At 36.0% G+C, this 21388-nt stretch overlaps 1 protein-coding gene across 11 annotated transcripts in view; it reads left to right on the top strand.

Annotated features, from left to right (window-relative positions):
• The window catches only part of LYPLAL1 (lysophospholipase like 1), a 122354-nt gene that overhangs the window by 39733 nt on the left and 61233 nt on the right, over positions 1–21388 (top strand). For 4 of the 11 annotated variants that reach the window (XR_001852433.3, XM_073221946.1, XM_073221947.1 and 1 more), the window contains exons 5-6: positions 2728–2843; positions 3654–3735. Coding sequence is in view for 8 of the 11 variants with exons in the window: in XM_073221946.1 (XP_073078047.1) it covers positions 2728–2843; positions 3654–3735 (198 nt within the window). In the remaining 3 variants the exon portion in view is untranslated. The other 7 variants (XM_017655976.3, XM_017655973.3, XM_017655978.3 and 4 more) reach the window with 4 other exon arrangements.

The following is a 21388-nucleotide window of genomic DNA, read 5'->3' as shown; positions in this document are numbered from 1 at the left end:
ATGACATGTGTACCTGTACCACATCTTTATCCATTCATCTGTTGATAGACATTTTTGTTGCTGCCGTATCTTGCCTATTGTAAATAATTTTTCAATAAACACAGCAGTCCATATATCTTTCTGAATCAAGGATTTTGTTTTCTTTGGGTAAATTCCTAGTTAGAATGACCACTGTTCAAAAGACAGGAAATAGCAAGTGTTAGTGAGAATGTGGAGAGCAGGGTGCCCTCCTACACTGTTGGTGGGAATGTAAATTGGTACAGTCACTATGGAAAGAAGTATGGTCCTCAAAAAACTTAGAAACACCATATGACCCAGTAATTTACCCAAAGGAAACAAAATCCGATTGAATTCTTGTTGCTAAACTTAAAGTAGACTTCTATATTTACAATAACTGCAAATTTTGTAAGTCCTTGCTGTTTGACTTTCCCATGTCTTGACTTTTGTGTGATTATTAAGCATTTGTAAATAGATTTAAAAACTTGATGGAAATCCTATATAACATCTAGTCCAGCTATCTAATTTTACTGGAAATGAACTCTTGGATTTTAAATAATTCACCCAAAGACTCTCAACTGGAATGTCACTGGCAGGGTTAGAACTGCTGCCCTCATTTTCAGCCTCATGGTCCTCTTCCCACCAAACATTAAATTAGAAAATTAGAAGATGTTCATAACTTTTTATTACTTTGATCTTATATGGATTCTAAAAGTTCAATTAAACTTTTATTAAATTGCCACTAATGTGCTCTGTACTCACCACTGGGCACGTAAAATGGTGAAGCCAGCTCATTAGCATGTGTGGGCCAAGTGGGTGGAGACACTGCTTAGCTCATCATAAACTCTCAAAGTGTAATGACTGAAGAAAGGACTGTTTCCTGCCCATAAGGGTTTCAAAATCTAGAGAACTAATTTCAATAAAATCAAAAGTTAAGAATTGTATTTCAAAATGTGTTTGCTTTATAACCCACATAATATACAGTAAATTTGAGAAGTGAAGTCTGTAACTAGAATTGTGGCAAAACTGAATTAGCTTAGAATTCTTTCTGTACACTTGGTGTGTTTATCAGAAATACTAATCTTGTCTGTAGTAAATTCTTCATTTCCAAACGGGGTATGTCAAAGATGTATTAATGCAGAAATTCATACATAATGTAGCCTAGGACTTTTAGCCTTTTTGGGAATCTGATGCACGTGCAAATTTTAATAAAATTTTCAGGTGTTTATGCTCCCCTTCCCCACCAAGCTTATTCATGATGTATCTACAGCTGTGGTTGGTGTGGAGGTTATTTTGAAGGAACCTTTCAAGTAGTTCTCATCCATGGTAAGCTGCTGCTACTGATGAGACCCTTTTATTTTTTCTGCTATGTTGAAAATCACAGATGTGATCTTTGTCATACACTGTAATTATTTACATTTTAGGCCCTTTTAAAAATCTAAACTTTCCAGGGTTAGTAATGTTCACTCGTACATTATCCTGGGTCCAGAATATTATCAATCTGTAGATAAAGTGGTTTGATTTTAATAAATATCAGAGGACACAGAGTGCATTAAACTCTGTTGCAAGCCTTTTGGATTCCAACAGTTCCAGCTTTGTAGCTAAAATTAGGGGTGCAACCTTAATTAGATCACCTAATCTCCTTGGGCCTCAGTTCCCTTCATCTGTAAAAGGAGATATTAGTGAACTCAGATTTATGGCCTCTGAGAGCTCAGCTTTACATTTTGTTAAGTGAAATGATGCAGGAAGCTTGAAATCAAATGTGAATTCTATATCCAATTATGTTTTTATATTTCCACAAGTGTTTGGCTATATGATTTACTTCCTTATTTATTTCTCACAGAATATAAATGAGATGTCCTTTAACTCTTACTCGAGCTGGAAGTAACGTATGAAGTCTGTAACCAGAGTTAGACCACCTTCACTGTGCTGCCCTGTGTCTATCTCCGTATTCTGTGATGTTTCCCTCGAAGAGAAGGGTCCATGTATTTTAGTATATGTGCTGCTGAAGGGAACATGGAGCCCATGTATTTTATATTTTAATCTGCCTTATCTCTAGTGATTAGCACAGTGTTTGACACATAAAAGAAGAGTTTGTCAAATGAGTAAATTATTTTTGTAACTCTTGAAAAAGTTCATATGAGTATATATGTTTTCATTATACCACAAGTTAGTTTCCAAAATAATATTGTAATCCAAAAATGTTTTAACTAGCTCACCATATTTTTAATCATCTCCCCTAAATCCAAGATTACAGAGCGTCTACTATATGGGAGACACTAGAAATATAACTCCTCATGGAGTTCACAGCTTGGCAATACAAAAATTACATTTACTTTCTAATTCTAGTTGCAGTGTGAAAACTCATAAGTATAAACAAAATGTAAGTAGACATTAGAAGTTTAAGTATCACTTGTACTGTGTGTGACTCATATGTTGAATTATGATAAGTATTTTTTACTTGATGAACATGATTTCCTTGTTCAGTTCTAGCTCTTTTTATAACAAATCTCTTTACCAGTGATGATGCAGGTAGAACTGTTGTGGTATATCTTTTTCTTTAAGATCTGAAGTAGATTAAATTTCTTGTTAGCACTATATTACTTTAAAGGTCTTCAAATATTTTTGAAATACTTACGGAAAACTGGCATAGATATATCTTCTAAATTATGTATCTATGTATTGTTGCATATATTCTGCTTTTTCTAAGTGAATTTCTGCTTCTTTTAGGAGGATTTTCTATGGGAGGGTGCATGGCAATGCATTTAGCATATAGAAATCATCAAGATGTGGCAGGAGTATTTGCTCTTTCTAGTTTTCTTAATAAAGCATCTGTTGTTTACCAGGTAAGTTCCAGATGTTTAAACCAAATGGAAAAATAATTGAAATTTTCACACATTGAAAGTAAAACAAAGTTGATAACTAAGCCATTAACAATTGATGCAGAGGGCATTCCTGGGACTGCTAATGACTAATTCATGGCCAGGTTTGTCATATTGATTAATTCCAGCTGGTCATATGCTCAGGCAATGCCCTGTATGAAAAATGTTCTTAAGCAAAGTGTCAAAGGGGAAAGGATAAAGGCAATATATATGGTATATATGTATACTTTATGCATATTAAAAATATAGATGATCATAGCTAGGTTTGCTTTTATGTCATGAACATAATCAAAAATATTCAAATACATTGTTGATACCTGTTTCATAGCAACATTTTAACTTATAAATACAATACGTTATAGTGTTGCAACTTTATTACCAGAAGTAGAAAAAGCATATACAGAAATGAAAACTAGAATGTAATTTTTCAGTTATTGTACCTTAGCTCTGTTTTCCTCTCTCCTTCCACTCTATTTGAAGAGGTTTGTCTTCCCAAGTTACAGTTTCTTCAGGAAATGCTTTCACCATTTTTGAGAACATTTTCTATGGAGTAAATACAGGTCACATACAACTAGCTCAGATGGTACCAGCACAGCTAAGGCCCTAGGCCTAGCCCACCGGTGTATTCCTCAGCACCACCACTGCCTCTTTTTTTCCCTTGAAATACTGAAGCTTTGATAAAATTGTAATTTTTCTGCCCTTTTTGCAGAAAAATCATTTCCAAGAATGATTTAATGAATTTCTTAAACTTCTTCCTTTTTATATCTTTTGTAGGCTCTTCAGAAAAGTGATGGTGTACTCCCTGAATTATTTCAGTGTCATGGTACCGCGGATGAGTTAGTTCTTCATTCTTGGGGTGAGGAGACAAACTCAATGTTAAAATCTCTAGGAGTGGGCACAAAGTTTCATAGTTTCCCGGGTGTTTACCATGAGCTAAGTAGAGCTGAACTAGAAAAACTACAGTCATGGATTATTACAAAGCTGCCAGGAGAACTGGAAAAGCAAAATGAATGAATCAAGATTGATTTGTTAATGTACCTTCATGATGTCTTTGTGAACAGTGATTTTTACTACCAAATTTATAATTTGACAGGCAATAATTAAAATACTAAGAAACATCAATACTTTGCTGACTTAGTTATTGAAATGCTTAGTGTAGAGTAGTATAATCTTATTAATGGTAAATATTAATTTGGACAAACATCTGTATTATTTTTCAGACACATTTTGTAAATATTTGGAAACCACTTAAGTAATTAAATATTTAAATTTGAAAAAGTAATGTAAATTAGTTTAAATAAGGGCAATGAAAAGATTTACTGTAGTATTTTATTTTTCCAACCACTTTCTTTAAATTGCCTTTCCAAAGATGCATATTTATGTAGTTTTTGACAGAAAAACATTAATACTCCAAGTTTATAAAGTGGTTTCACATTATCTCACTGAGTCTCATAAGAGCGTGGTCAAATAGACTGAGTAGTTGTACTGGTGTTTCATAATAGGGATAGAGGGGTTACAGACTTTTCCAGAATCTAACGCTCCAAGACTGCATCCAGCCTTCTGCTTCTCATTGGAACTTTTCTGTTGTTGACCAAATTACTGCTCGGCTCTGGTCCTAGAGTTCCAGTTGCCCTCCAGATCCTTGCCAACACTCAGCATGGCTACTTGAAAAACTATTATCTAGCCAAGTGTGTGTATAATGGTATCACATTGTGATTTTAATTTGCATTTTCCTAATGACTAATGATATTAAGCAATTTTTATATGCTTGAGATCTATGTAAATTCTTTGATATAGCTGTTGAAATTTGCCCATTTTTTATTACACTGATTGCATTTTAAGAGTTTGTGTGTTTGCTAGATACAAATCCTTTATTAGGTGTTCTGAAAATTTTTTTCTTAGTCTTTGGATTATCTTTTTATTTTCTATGCAGTGTTATTCAAAGAGCAGAAGCTTTTAATGTAATGAAGTCTGATTTATTCATGTTTTTCATTTATACTTTGTGCCTGAAGTATCCTATTTCAGAAATCTTAAGAAACCCAAGCTCACTAAGAAGTTCTCCCATGCTTCCATCTAGGTGCTTTATAGTTCAAGATCTTACATTTAGTCTGTAACCAGTTTCAAGTAAATGTTTTATATTCTAAGAGTAAATATCAAGGTTTATTTTTTGCATATGGCTTTTCAATTATTCCAGCACCATTTGTTGAAAATTCTGTCTTTTTTCCACTTAATTGCCTTTTCACTGATGTTGAAAGTCAGTTGTTCATACATGTGTGTAGGCTAATTTCTGGACTCTGTCTGTCTTTATGCCAATACCATACTGACTTGATTACTCTAACATAATTAGTCTTGAAATCAGATTGTTTGTGTCTTGTAATATTTTTACTCTATTTAAAAACTGTCTATCCAGAGTCCTTCTATGTCCATATTAATTTTATATTAAACTTCAGTTTAGGGAGAATTGACATTAAATAATAATTGAGTCTACCAATCCGTGAACATACTGTATCTCCATGTATTAAGTTCTTTATTTATTTCTGTCTGAAATTTGTATAGTCTCCAATAGTCAGGGCTTTAACATCCTTTGTCAAAATTTATCCTCCAATGTTGTAGGCTTTTGATGCAATTATAAATAGTTTTTAGATTTTGATTTCCTATTCTTCATTGCTAATGTATAGATATGCTATTGATTTTTATATATTGATCTTGTGTCCTACAACCTTGCTAAAATTTAGTTATAATACTTTAAAAAAAGATTCAAATTACATACCAATTGTATATCGAATATACAATGGAGTATTACTCAGCCATAAAAAAAGAATGAAATCTTGCCATTTGTGACAATCTAGAGATTATTATGCTAAGTGAAATAAGGTAGACAGAGAAAGACAAATACCATATGATTTCATTTATATGTGGAATTTTAAAAATAAGCAAATAAACAGAATTAAAATTGACTCATGAACACAGAACAACCTGGTGGTTGCCACAGGGGAGGATGGAGGGGATGAGTAAAATAGGTGAAGGGGGAAAAATTTAAGTGAGAATATCTGACATCTTGGTCTGGGCAATGGTTGTATGAGTGTATATCCATATAAAAATTCCAGCTATATTAAAAAAAAAGATTCAGTAGGGTTTTTCTACATAGATGATCATGTGATAACACAAATAAAAGTAGTTCTTTCAAATCAGAATGCCTTTCTTTCTGTGTGATTTGTTGTTACTGCCCCTGCTTGTTTTACTGCACCACATGGCAGCAGCTGGAACCTCCAGCACAGTGTCTCAGAAAGCGGTAAGACTGGACATCTGTGCCTTCGTCTTGATCTTCAGGGGAAAGTATCCAGACTTTCACCTTAAGTATGTTTAATCTCTAAGGTTTTCAAAGATGCCCCTTATCAGCTTCAAGAAGTTGTCTTCTGTTTTGCTGGGAGTTTTTATCAGAAATGGATGCTGAATTTTGGACATGATATTTTTGCATCTATTGAGATGATCATATGATTTGGCTTTTCTAGTCTTCTTTAATAGGGTGGATTACATTCTTTTTCAAGTGTTAAACCAACCTTGTGTTCCTGAGCTATAAACTTGACCTTTGTTTATCATTTTTATATATTGTTTGGTCCTGTTTACTAACATTTTGTTAAACATGTTTGTTTCTGTATGCATTAGGATTATTGGCAAGTAATTTTCTTTTCCTGTAATGCCTTTATCTGGTTTTGCTACCAGGGTAATGCTGCCCTCATAGAATGAATTGGAAAATCATTTCCTTCTTTTCAGTTTTCTAGAAGAGTTTGTGCAGAATTGCTATTATTCCTTCTTTAAATATTCAGTAGAATTCACTAATGAAGCCCTCTAGGTCTGGAGTTTTCTTTGTGGGAACATTTTTAACTATAAATTCAATAGTTATTTTTCATAGGTAGGTTATCTAGAAACTAGTGATGAGTAATTCATTCCTGATGTTGGTAATTTATGTCTTTTTTTTTCCTTGTTTTTTTTCCTCTTCTTTTGTAGAGGTTTACCAATTTTATTGATATACTCAGGATTCCAGTTTTTGGTTTCTTTGATTTTCTTTCTATTTCATTAACTTCTATGCTAATCTTTATCACTTCTTTTCTTCTATTTAATACAGGTTTAATTTTCTGTTTTTTTAGTTTCTTAACTTGGAGGCTGAGATCATTGTTGGAGACCTTCTTTCCTATTTTACTCCTTTAGTGCTATAAAATTTCCCCTAAGTATTGTAGTATCAGTATCCCATGATCTTTTTATATTTTGTGTTTTCATTTTCACTAAGGTCAAAAATCCTTTCTAAACTCCCTTTTGAGTCCTTTAACCCTTGAGTTATTTAAAAATGTGTTATTTTGTTTCTGAATATTTGGGAATATTCTATGTAGATCTTTGTCACTGATTTCTAACTTAAATCCACTGTGGTCAAAGAGCATACTTTGTATGACTTGAAACCTTTTAAAATTTGTTAAGAATTGTTCCATGGCCCAGAATATGGTCTGTCTTTTTTGTGTGTGTGCTTGAGAAAAATGTGTATGCTGTTGGGTGTTCTCTAAGCATCAGTCAGATCAAGTTGGTTGTTTACTTCTATTTGTTGATGTTCTGCCAACTTGTTATATAAATTATTGAGAGGGGAGTATTGAAATTTTCACCTATAACTGAATTTCTATCTCCTGGCAGTTCTATCAGTGTTTGCCAATATGTTTTCCATTATATATCTTGAAGCTCTATTACTAGGTGCATAAACATGTAAAATTAATGTTCCCTTGATGAACTGATGTCTTTATCTTTATAAAGTGACCTTCTTTATCCCTGATATATTCTTTGCAGTGAAATCTTCATTGTATGATACTGATAGAGCCACTACAGCTTCCGTTAGACCAGCATCTTCCCCATATTTCCACCTTTAACTCATTTGTGCCTTCATGTTTAAAGTATATTTCCATTAGGCCCTCCTTTTCTTTATAATACGATCATCTCTGCTTTTAAATTGAGTATTTAAGACCATTTTGATGTAATTGTTAGCATATTTGGATTTCAAGCTTCCATCTACCATTTGTTTTCTCTATATCCCATCTCTTCTTTGCTCCCTTATTCCTTCCTCTGTACCCACCCTCTTTTTTTCTTGGATCATGTGTTTTTTGTTGGCTTCTTAGCCATTGCACTTTGTATTTTTATTTTAGTAATTACTTTAGGGTTTATAGCATTTATTTTTTCTTTGTATAATTTTTTTTATTTTGAAATAATTATCCATTCACAGGAAGTTTCAACGATAGTACACCGGAGTCTCAAGTACCCTGAACCCAATTTACCCCCAGTGGTTCTGTCTTAACTAACTAGAGTACAGTATCAGAACTAGAACTGATATTGGTACAATGTATGTGCACATCTATATGCCATTTTTTTACAACTGCATGAATTTGTGTAATGACCATCTCAGACAACATACAGAACTGATGTCCTTTATGCTGTCTTTTAATATCACATCTATCCCTTCCCCTGCCACCATCTCTAACCCCTAACACATATTAACTTGTACTCCATCTCTATAATTTAATATTTTTAGAATGTTATAGAAATGGAATTATATAGTGTACAGTATTTTGAGATTGGCTTTTTTCACTCCATCCAAATTGTTGCATGTATCATTGAACAGTTCATTCCTTTTTATAGCTGAGTAATATTCCATGACATGAATATATTACAGTTTGTTAAATTGTTCACCAAATGAAAGAGATTTTGATTGATTCCAATTTTTGACTAGTACAAATAAAGCTGCCATGAACATTCTTGTTCAGATGTTTGGGCACAGATTTTAATTTCTCTGTGATAAATACTCAGGAGAATGATTCCTAGGTTGTATGGTAATTGTATGTTTACAGAACTGGAAGTTCCGTGCTATCTTACATTCCCATGAGCAGGGTACAAGAGAGAAATATTCTCTATATACTCACGTGGGTTTTGTAGTGTCACTATTCTTTATTTTAGCTGTTCTGATAGTTATAATGTTAATATGTCATTGTGGTCAAAATGTGCAGTTCTCTAATGGCTAATGATGCTAAACATCTTTTCATAATGTTTATTTGACATCTCTATGTCATCTTTGGTAAATGTTTCTTCATATGTTTTGCCCATGATCCATTTGGGTTTCTGTTTAACTGTTTGGCAGTTTTTTTATATAGTCTAAATATAAGCCATTTTTTAGATACATGGTTTTCAAATATTATATCACTGCTTGTAGCTTGTCTTTGCAAATTCTCTAGTGAAACCATCTTGGCCTGAAGATTGCTGTTCTTTTATAGTGCAATAGTTCTAAACTTTAATGAAGACTAATTTATTGATTTTTTTCCTCTTATGTATAATGCTTTTGGCATCAGTGATCTATTGTGAGTTAATATTTATATGAAGTTTAGGTTAACATTTGCTTTTTGTCTTTTTGTTTTTGCCTATAGATTCCAAATTTCCCCAGCATCATTTGGGGAAAAACTATTCTTCCTCTGTTAAATTATTTTTGTACCTTTGTCAAAACTCAGTTGTCTGTTGCTTGTGTGAGGCTGTTTCTGGTTTTCTCTTCTCTGCCATTGAGCTAAGTGTCCACATCGTCTTAATCGCTGTAGTTATGTAACTCTGCAAATCAGACACAGTGAGTCCTCCCACTTGTTTATTTTTCAAAAGTGTGTTAGTTACTTTAATTCCTTTCCATATAAATTTTAGAATTAGCTTGTCTATATCTACAAAAAAATATCTTCCTGGAGTTTTGGTAATAATTGTGTTAAATTTGAGTATCAGTTTGGAGAGAATTAACATCCTTACTGTATTGAGCCTTCCAAGTCAGGAACCTGATCTGTTAGGTCTTCTGTGGTTTCTTTCATCAATCTTTTGCAGCTTTCAACATACAGGTTCTATATATGTTTTGTTAAGTTTATGCCTAAATATTTTATCTTTAGGAATTGTAAATGATGCTGTATTATTAAATAGAGTTGCCATGTGTTGGTTGCTAGCATGTTGAAATACATTTAGTTTTTCTGCTTTGGTCTTGTATCCTGTGATTGTGTTGAGTTCAGTTATTAATTCTAGGAGTTTTTCGGGTGAATTCCTTGGGTTTTCAGAAGACCATCATGTCTTCGGCAAATTGGAATAGTTTTAAATTTTCCTTTGTAAATGTATGACTTTCATTTCCTCTTTCCTCAGAACACTGGCTGGAACTTCCGGTGCTCAACTGAAGAGCAGCAGTGAGCGCAGGCACCCTTGCCTTGTTTTCAGTCTTAGGGGAAAGTATTCCGTCTTTCATCATGAAATATGATGTTAGCTATAGGATTTTTTACATTTTCTTTATCAGGTTGATAAAACTCCTCTCTGTTCCTTGTTTGCTAGGAGTTTTTATAATCAATGGTGGTTGAATTTTGTCAATGCTTTTTCTATAACCATCAATATAATTATGTGATTTCTCTTCTGTAGGCTGTTAATAGTGGTGGTCAGATTTTGAATATTGACCAGCTATGCATTCCTGAAGTAAATTCCCTTGGTCATATTGTGTAATTCTTTGTATACATTGCTGAGAATTATACGTTATTACTTTGTTAAGGATGTTGTGTCTATTCATGAAGGATATTGGCCTATAGTTTTGTCTGTTTATTTTATACTGTTGTCAGGTTTTGATATTAGAGTGATAATACTGGCCTCATAAAATGCATTGGGGAGTGCTTTCTCCTCTTCTGTTTCCTTCAAGAAATTGCATACGATTGGTATTAATTTTTCTTTAGATGTTTGATGGAATTCTCCAGTGAAACTGAGTTTGAAGAATTCTTTATACTGTCCCTCTTTATCTTATCACAGTCTACCTGCAAGTTCATTATACCACTTCAAAAGAACTCTTGTTTTTTCCATCCTGACCTTTGTGCTATGTTTGTCATTTTACTTATAGACTGTTAACATGTACCCTAAACCTCACAGTATTTTACTATTACCTTTATATAAAGTATATTTTCCTTTAAAGCAATTTAAATAATAAAGAAAAAATCTTATATGTCTGCACACATAGTTACCATAGTTACCATTTCTGATGTCCTTCAGTTTTTTGTATAAATCTGTATTTTTTTCCAGTATCATTTTCATTCTGCTGAAGGACATCATTTAACAATTCTTCTAGAATAAATCTGCTGCCTGTGAATTCTTACTGCTTGTGTGTCTGAAGAAGCCTATGTTTTGCATTTGTTTTTGAAAGATACTTGCACTGGATTTGGAATTCTGGATTAACATTTTTTCCTCCAGTATTTTAAACATGTTGTTCTATCTATTTTGCTAACATTATTTCAGACAATCAGTCTATGTTTCCTCTGTTTGTTTTTCTATATCTAATATGTCTTTTTTCTCTTGACATTTTTTTTAGGTATGTACAGTATAAAGTACACAAGTCTTAGTGACAGCTCAGTGAATTTTGACATGTATATATACTCATGGAACCATCACCCAGATTAAGATAGCAAACATTCTCACTAATTTCCCCCCACTTCACCTCTTTTATCTACTCTTGCCATTTTTAAGAGTTTTTCTTTTTCACTGATCTTGGGCAATTTGATTATGGTGTATATATTGGTATATACATGTTCCTTATCCTTGGGGCTCCCTCTAAATCATTTTATGTGGTTCTTTTCTGTGGCCTCAGCTAGTTTACTCACACATAAGTAGTTAGATCAATACTCTGCTGAATACCACAGGTAGACCATCTCTTTATCCCTGGAGTTCTCTTTCTGGGCAGCTCACTCTTCTCTAGTATTCTGTCCTGCAAACTCTAGCCAACTTGATCTGCTCAGACTCTTAGCTCTGCTTTTCAACACAGGGATTCCCCTGGGGCTTTCCATGGGTTACCCCACCCAGCCCTGTAGCCTGGGAACTCTCTCAAGGCAGTAGGTTAGGGCAGTCAGAACTGCCCTCTGCCTTGTTGCCTTTCCTTCTCCCAGAGATCTCTGCGCTTCATTGCCTAATGTCCAGTGCTCTGAAAAACATTGTTTCCACTATTTTACCAATCGGTTTTGGTTATTTCAGTTGAAAAATAAATCCAGAACCCATGATTACATCATGGCTAGGTGCTAAATTGTCCTTCAAAGAGATTTAACACCTTTTAACATCTCTTATATTTGCCCATATATTTACATCTTTCAGTGTTCTTCATTCCTTAATGCAGTTTCACATTTCCATGTGAATCATTTTCATTCCATGGTAGCATTTTCCTTGTGCCTGAAATAATTTTAACATTTATAATAGTGCACATCTGCTGTTATTAAATTCTTTCACTGAGTATGTCTGAAAAAGTCTTATTTTGCCTTCATTTTTTAAAGATGTTTAGAATTCTAAGTTGACAGACGTTTTTTTCTTTCATTACAGATCTTACACTGTTGTCTTCTAGTTTGTATTTTTTCTACTGTTTTTCTAATACTTTTTCCTCTTGGTAATTTTATGTTCTTTATCTTTAGTGTTAAGCAGTTTGAATATGATGTGCTTTGGTTTTGTTTTCTCCATTTTCCTTGTGCTTGGAGTTTGTTGACAGTTTCTGCCTCTTAGATCTGTGGGTTTATAGTGTTCATGAAATTTAGAGACATTTTGGCCATTGCATTTTCAAATGTTTGCCTCTCCCCTTTCCCTTTTTTGTGAGACTTCAGTTATATTAGACTGTTTGAAGTTGTTTCACAGCTTACTGGTGCTTAGTTGTTTTTTCTTCTTTTCATTCTTTTTTACTCTGAATTTCATTTTGTATAGTTTCTATTGCTATGTTTCCAAAATCATTGATCTTTTCTTCTACAGTGTTTAATTTGTCATTAATCTCATCCCTTTTGTTTATGTCAGATGCTGCCCATCCCTAGAAGTTTTATTTATTGCATTTTTATATTTAGTCTTATGCTACTTTCTTGGATATATTAAGTATAGTGTTAAAAGCAATTTTAATATCCTTATTTATTGAATCTGTCATCTGTCATTTTTTAGTTTGTGTCCATTGATCACTTTTTCTTTCTATCAGAGATATCTTCTTGCTTCCTTTGTATGCCCAGTAATTTTTTATTGTATTCTAAGCATTGATAATTCTACCTTGTTGAGAACAGTGCTGGAGCCATTTGCATTCCTATAAATAGTCATGAGCTTTGCCATGGAAGTCAGTGAAATTATTTGATAAGCTCTTAGAAAGTGTATGATCCATTTGGGCTTCCTCTTAAGCTTTTTTTGGGGGTACCAGAGAAGTGCTTACTCTGGTACTAATTTTGCCCCACTACTCAAAAAATACATTTTAGCAGTGTAGCTGATACTTGCTGAACTGTGAGGTTTTACACTCTAGCTAGTGGGCACACAGACTTCTTCCCAGCCATCTCTGTGCCCGTGACTGTTCCTTCTGTGCTTTTGGGGGGTTCCTACTTTCCCCCCAATCATCTGATGATTGGTACCCCGCTAAAGAGTTGAGGGGGGCCCTTTGCAGACCTCTAGCTCTCCCTGTGCAGCTCTCTCACCCTGTTCTGTGAACTCCCAGCTCCCTGGCCTCCCTAGACTCCCAGCTCTGTCTCCTCACTGGGCTCATTGGAGCCTGCAGCCTGGGAACTGTCTTCAGACAGTAAGCCCGACATGTGTAGAATTCACCTCATTTGTTTCTCCTTCAGGGACTGTCCTGTGTTGCCAACATCCAGTATCTGAAAACATATACGTGATCCAGCTTTTTAGTTGTTTCATGGCAAAAAAAATAAATCTGGTCTCTGTTACTCCATCTCAGTCACCTTGGTCATAAGCAGAAGTACTTTCATTCTGCCCTTTTTTTAAGTTATAAACTAAATTTGGAGAGGGAGGAAGGGAGGAAGAAAGACAGACTGAGAATTTAATAAAAATCCAAAGCCCCCTCAAAGAAGACTCAATTCGTGGAATGTTTTAATTATTTTAAGCTTTTAATGGCCTTCAACTTGAATTTTAAATGTCTTGGCATGAATAAACATGGTATCAGCCATGTTTAAAACCTTTATAGCTGCACTTTGCCCTAAGGGTGCCATATGTACATGTCACAGACGAATGTGTCAGGCCTGTAAGTGTTGAGTGTATACATCCCAAATACAGTATAAGAGAAAGAAATCCAGATTTTTTTTAATGAATACTTGTCCTATCAATAATCATATATTCTGGGACAAATCTCAGCCTCTGCTTCAGTATATTCTTGTGAAATTGTTGCATGAGGATCAAGTTACATAGCATATGTAAAAGCCTTTAATGAAACGTAAAGTTAAACAAATTTAAGGTATTACCAGAGATGGAAGGATACGTGCATGTAATGGTTATAAACCTTTCTCCACAAACTGATCTATGCATGGAAGATACATCTAAACATTTTGTATAGATAATCTTTAATCTAATTTTGGTCCCCTACCCATTGAGCTTATAGGATATTCATTCTCAGTCACCATGAGCTCCTCTACCTCATCCCAGATCAGGCAAGGTCTGGGCACTCCAGTATCTACCTCTTACTACCATTGAGATACCTCTTGTGGATATGCATGTGGTCTCTTTTGAGCCTGAAAAATCACTGGTGAGGCTAGAAACACCAGCATTTAAGGTTTGTCCTCCTAAGGAAACTATTCAGACATTCTCCTCATGTCCCATCCCAACCCCTTCCGTTGCTTTACCCAATAAACATTTCCCAAGGCAAGGGAGTTGAAATAGCCTTACTACTTTCTTACATAGGAGAGAGAAAATAGCAACAAAAAGAAAGCATAAATCAGTATCAGTAAATTTGATGTTTATATGTTGGGGAAACTGGAATTTTGCGAGGAGAGAGAAATTCTGGATGTGAGTGAAGGGAGACTTCCACATTTTACTATTATTTCTTCTGTTTAAATTTTTATAATCGAGTTTTGATAATACTTAAAGTGAAGTAAAATGTTTATTGATAGCATATCGAAGATAGAAATGCGAAGTTGAATATTTCAATTAACGTGTAACAAAATGAACTGAGAATAAACCATAAACCAGACTGGTAATTTGACTTCAGAATTTGCAGTACTTTAAAAGAAAATGTCCAGATGTCATTTAGCCAGGATATACTTAAACAAAAAAATCCTTATCATGTAAAAGGGACTTTTTGATACAGGATAAGGAAACAGAATCACTAAAGCCATGCAAACATTTCAAGGAAATTCAGATTATATGATACATAAAGACAACTGGTTCACAAGACTTTAAGTGATTATAGCACATGACGAGCTAGAATAATATTTACAGAGAACAAATGTGCTCTCATGTATGCTTTCCACTTCACTCTTTAGAAATATGATTTTGTGGGAATACAGATAAATAAAAACTCCTCTGAAGGGAAGGTATAGCCTAAGCATTTTCCTACAAGGAGGGTAAGAGGCAGACCCATGCTTGTGTTCTCTGTCATGTTTACTAAATTCTGCCATTGAGCTGAGTCCTAATCAGTTCAATATTTTTCATACAGCACTGAAGTAAGACGGCTATGACCAGGACTCCAAGCACCAGAGTGAGGCAGGCATGCAGTACTGACAGCTGTGTCCTGCAAGGCCCTGGCCCCATCCTGAACAAATCCCGTGGACCATTAAGGGTGCACCCTGTGAGGCCAGCTGTCCTTCCCTTAAGTCTCCGTGTTGACCTTCTCACTCGGTTTGAGGCATTGCACCCGGTCGTCCTAGGATGTGGCTGTGTTGAGGAAGCAATGAATCCAAACCCAAAGAGGCACCTCCAGGTGGAGGCTGCGTCCCTTTGCCAGAGACTTCAGTTGGCAACATCTTCAGGTGCAGAGCTCAAAGGGGTCACTGAAGATGTAGGGCGAATTGGCACTTCTACGTCTGGTTCTTCACAATCAGGAGAATCGCTTTCGGTGCTTATGATGTGTGTAAAACAGCAATGCCAATTACACATTCATCAGTGAAAGCCAGAACAGTACTGAACCAACACAGGGCTCCCCTCCCAGGTCATGTGAACTCCCTTTCCCCACTGTGAGCTCTGCCCCAACCCCATTAGTTGAACTTGGGCATACCCTCCCCCATGGGACCAGTAGAATGGTGACTGAGGGGCCTGTGTCCACCAGAGCCACAGACATTTGAATCCCTTCCCTTCCCGATACTCCTTAACATATTCAACAGATGACAGCCTTTCATCTTTCGGGAATGGAGATGTTACCCTAGCCCTGACTAGCTTCCTCCTGAAACCAGCTGAGGTCAGTGAAAGAAGAGATGGATCACAGGGGTGTGGGGAGGGAGGGTGCTCCACACAGTAAGCAAATCACATTTCAGCTTTCGGAGGCATGGCAGCTGTTTGCAATAATTTATTTACATTTTTGGAGTCAGTTTCTCTTCAGGGAATCAACCTCATCAGCATTGTAAATGAAATCTAGGACAATGAGAGTCTGAATACCAGTCAGTGCCCTGTCTGGTTTCCCATGGGAAAAAACTCAGGGAACTTTTCCAAGAAAGCCAAATCTCCCTAAAGCAGGCAGGACCCGCTGCAGGAAAACAAAACAAAACAACAAAGCTGTGGAGTCTTTTACTTCCATCTTCAAATGGATCTAAGGGTGGCATGGCAGACTGCAGGAGAGGCTGGTCCGCAGCATGGCCCAGCTGTTCTGTTCTTACGGAGCTTACCCCACAATGCCCGCCCTCTTCCAGGTAAGCCAGAGAACGTTCTGAAGATTTGTGTGGTCTCTAGAGATTGCACATTTCCTTCCACACCCATGCAGGTATGTGTCTGCAACTGTTGTCTGAAAGGGCAGAAGCTTCTGCCCCTCCAGAACTAATGTCAGCAGTAGGTACTGAAAAGGGGTGGGTCCAAGGCTGAGGATGTCCGAAGTCCTCCCACCTCAGAGAGAAGTAGCAACAAACAGTACCGTCTGGATAAATGACCCCTTTCCTTAGCCTACAATTGCCTCCCTAATTTCTCCTCGTTAAGAGGAAGTCACAGGGCAGACCGTTTATTGGCCGATTGACCATTCCATTTGGTCAACTTGTTTGCTGCCATTGCCCATGGCCCTCCCCCAAGTTCTGGTAATCACCCTGCAGAGCCTTCCTTCTTTCCTTTCTAGTACTTTTAATATTTTAGAAAATGAGAGTGAAATTTCATTTGAAGTACTGAAAGAACTTCTATAAAAATGTAAATTATTTTAAAACATATTTTCCATGTGTTCCCCTCAAGTTATTCTGGGCATTACCTTTGTGATTTTATGTAGGCCTTTTGTTTTGGATTGGTTGTGAAAGCCATATGTGATTTTTATATTGGGAATAGAATTAATGGTTTTATGATGAATAGTGGACATCCTGTTTTGAAGAAATCATATTTTGGGCAAAATGCCCATAAGAAACTTATGTTTTTGCCAGTAGTACAGAGCCTCTGGGTTGTTTTATTTTTAAGAAGTGATGAGAAAAGGTTGATGTTTTTGCATGCTATTTTGAATTCATTTTAGGGGTGATTTCAAAATAGCTTGTTACTTCACTTTTTGTTATAACTAACTCATAATTGTTTTTCTTTTTTGTTTTGGCTTCTTGTTTCACTACCTACTATTGAGGGCATAGTATTACTTTGTTAAAAATCACTGTGTTTTCATTTTCTGTTTCCCTCTTTCTTCCCAACCCAATTTTGTCTAGTCAGTTGTTGTCTTGTCCTGTAGAAACTAGAGATACACTTGACATATTAGTTACTTCATGTAATAATTTTGGCCACGTTAGGCATGCTTTCCATTGCCAATGAAAGTATTGAAATTGAAAATTTGGGTGGGGGTGCCTGTGAGAAACAGAAGTCTTTCTCTTGGGCATTGAGTATTGGGCTTGGTTTCTCTATCAGAAACCAAGAGAGGTGTTAAAACCAAAGCTCACAGTGTGCAACTGGCAGACTCAAGTAAGTGGTTCTCTTTAAAGATTTCACTTCAACAGCAATAAATCTCTTAAGTTAAAAACAGGATTTTTAAATGGCAGATGAAAAACATCAATTTCAAATGGTAGCTGAAATACATTTTTTTTCCCTAGGTTTCTTAACTATCCTGTGAAATGTCAAGTAGATTTCAGGGCAACTGGTTAACTTTGGCTTAGAGTTCTGCCAGAGAATCCAAACAATGTTTATTGCTGGAGGGAATTCAGAGATTATAATTTTACACATATGGAAACTGAGATCCGAAGTCAGGTGACGTACTCACAGTCCTGCATAAGCAGGGCAAAAACATAATACTCGTTTCTGATGCTTTTTCACTGTGCTTCAGTGGCGTAGTGGTAATGTTCAGAAAGCACAGCTAAAAATTCACATAAATTTCAAACATTTTAGATACAGAGCCATTACCTTTGCTTTGTAGATATTTTATATCCATGCTGCCTTTGGCTCTATTTTTACTGTTTTCTAAAGGAATGTAGTGGTTTCTCTCACTGCCTCAGTGTAGTACGAGGCCCAACCTAATTTTCAAGTCATGGTATAGATTTAAGAGTGTTTAAAAAGATTATTAATCATTTCTACTAGAGTTCTAGTTTCTGAATCCCATAACCTGATTCAGTCCTTATCTTACTTGATATCTTTAGAAGATTTGACGCTCTGATTAACCCCTGAATTACCTGATCTGGAAACTGGAGTCTTCCAGTCTGTTTTTTCTGGTATCTCTAGATTGTGGTATTTCTGTCTTTTTCCATAGCTCCTTCACTGTTAGTCTCTTAATGTGGAGGCTCCTTCTGGTTCTGTTTTTCCCTTTTATTCTGTCTCTGGGTGATCTTCCACCTCTGTGGCTTTATACTGCTGGTTCCATATCTGTACCTCTGGCCTCAAGCTCTCATTCTAGCTGCACATCCAAGTGTTGCACTTTCTGCCGGAGCTCCCCACCACCCCTCCTGATTCTCAGACAAGCTACTATACCTTTAATATGTTCAAAACCATGCATGATTTTCACACTTACCAATGTGTGATTTGAGTTTTAAGAAACAAAAACTAATCTCTGCAAGTTGTTTTTTCCTCACCTGTAAAATGGGTTTGTTATGAAAATAAATATCAAGAACCCAACACAGCAGCTGAGAATAACTGCTTTTGTTGTTCATTCCCATGCCTACTTCTCCTATTCTAATCAGTTTTAAATACCATTTATTCCACATAATAATGCCTGTGCATCAAACTCTCCTCTTCCCCTTCTTTCATCTTTTTATCATGACAGTTAATAAATCCTTTTAATATTCTATCCAAGAAGCATCTTTCCATTTTGGCCTGTAAGCACCATACACAAAAAATAAACTCAAATGCATTAAAGACCTAAATATAAGACCTGAAACAATAAAATTCTTAAAAGAAAAAACATAGACAATAAACTCTTGAACATTGGCATTAGTAATTTTTTTCCGGATATATTTCCCCACATTAGGGAAACAGCAGTGAAAATAAACAAGTGGGGGCTACAGCAAACAAATTCAGGAAAGCATCAACAGAAGGAAAAGAGGGCTACTGAAGAGGAGAATATATTTGCAAATGAGACACCCAGTAAAGGGGCCAATCTCCAAAATATATGAAGAACTTGTACAACTCAACACCAAAAACCAAATAATCTGATTTTAAGATGGGCAGAAGGCCCGAATAGACATTTTTCCAAAGAAGACATACAGATGGCCAACAGGCACATGGAAAGAGGCTCATCCTCATCATCATTGTCTTAGTTCTGGTCTCATCAGCCTGTTGGTGGGTCTCCCTGCCTCTGCTCCTCCCTAGCATGCTGTCAGTTAGCGGCCTGCTCCGCTACCTAACAACCCCCCTGCCAGCTCCCCATTAACTTCAGAATAAAATTAAAAATTTTTAAGCAGTAAATTCTTTCACAATCTGATCTCCACCTACTTTTTCAACTTCATCTCCTCTCCCTCTTTCCTTGTATGTCACACTCACATGAGTAGACACACACATACTCTCTCTCTGTACTTGTGCCATACCAAAATTCCCTTGACATACCAAACTTTTGCACAACTTTGCATTTAGCATATTCTTCCCTCCACTTGGAATGCTCTCTCCTCTCCCTTCAACTGACAAACTCTTCACATTTAAGACACAGGTTTTAAGTGACCCAGTGCCTTGACCACTTTGGTAGAAGTTGCTCTGTTCTCCAGGGTCCTGTGTTTATCCTTGACATGTCATTTCTCCACTCCAACTGTTTTGAACTCAGGAGCAAGGGCTGTTTCTTTCTTTCCTCCTCAGTGCCTAGTACTGTGATTGGCATACAACAGACATGCAAAAAAATGGTTAATAATATAATTATCATTTACTGCTGACTTCAAATCTGGGATGAGGTCCCATCATTTGCATTATATTCCCCTGAGGTTACGTTTAATCTTTAGGAAGACAACATTTTGCATTCAAAATGCTGTCAAAGAAAACCAGCCTGTGTTCAGCTCCCCTCCCAACCCCCAGCAGATACCGACCACCAGCTAAAGTACTCATCCCTGAGGAGCTTACACTCTTCTCAACACGGAGCTCCAGGTAGCCACTGTCCCCTGAATGAAGTTGGCAGCTGATGGGAAACCTGTGTGGGCCAACAAGTAGTTCAGAAACACAGGATGAATATCAGATGACCTGAAATTCTGGTCCACCTTTGTTGCTGACACCTCTGAGATACCTGTGATGGCACTTCATGTGGTGTCTTGTGTGACATAGATATTCAACAGTCAATTGTCTATTAGTGAATGTTTGTTACTGAACTCTCCTGCTTCATTTTCTCTGTGCAAACATTAGGGTAGGTAATTTCCAAGCTGCTTTTGATGGCTGGTATAAGAATACATATAATGAGGAATGTGGATTAACTAGGATGATTGAAAATGTTATGTGAAGAATACTTTCATTAAGCTAAAAAAAATATTATGTACATTGAAGTAGCAACTTATAAACCTAATTTAGTGTCTTACAGTTGAGTTACAACAACTGGGCACACGGGACACACCAGCATATATTTTAAGACAATTTCAAATTTATATAAATAACTGTTGCAAATACAGTACAAAGAACTTTTTTCCTGAACTATTTGAGAATTTTTTTGTGAACAGAATATCCTATCATACTGGAATACTTTGGCATATGTTTCCTATAAGCAAAAACATTCTTCAGATTGACAGCACAGCCATAGTAATCAAGAAATTCAAAATAATGAATTACTACTCTCTAATCCCCATTAGATCAGATCCCCATTCAAGTTTCACTGAGTGTTCACCTACATCTTTATAGCAAAAGAGTCCACACGAGATGACCCTGCGTTTGGTTTTTCTGCCTCATTACTTGCCTGTGGTCTGGAGCAGTTCTTCAGTCTTCCCTTGACTTTTATCACCTTCATAATCTTGAAGTTTGTTGGCCATTTATTTTTGTAAGCTGAATTTTTCTGAAGTTTCCTCATGACTGTATTTGGGCTAATTTCTCCTGTACAGAAATAAATGTAACAGTGTATACTTCTCATTGTATCCTATGAAGTGGTTCATGGTTTCAATTTATCCATTACTAGAAATGTTCATTTTGATCGCTTTATCAGTATGGTAACT

Source organism: Manis javanica, chromosome 14, assembly GCF_040802235.1.
Source record: "Manis javanica isolate MJ-LG chromosome 14, MJ_LKY, whole genome shotgun sequence".
Classification (NCBI taxonomy): domain Eukaryota; kingdom Metazoa; phylum Chordata; class Mammalia; order Pholidota; family Manidae; genus Manis; species Manis javanica.
The sequence above is the reverse complement of the archived record's forward strand: the minus strand, read 5'-3'. Positions and strand labels throughout refer to the sequence as shown.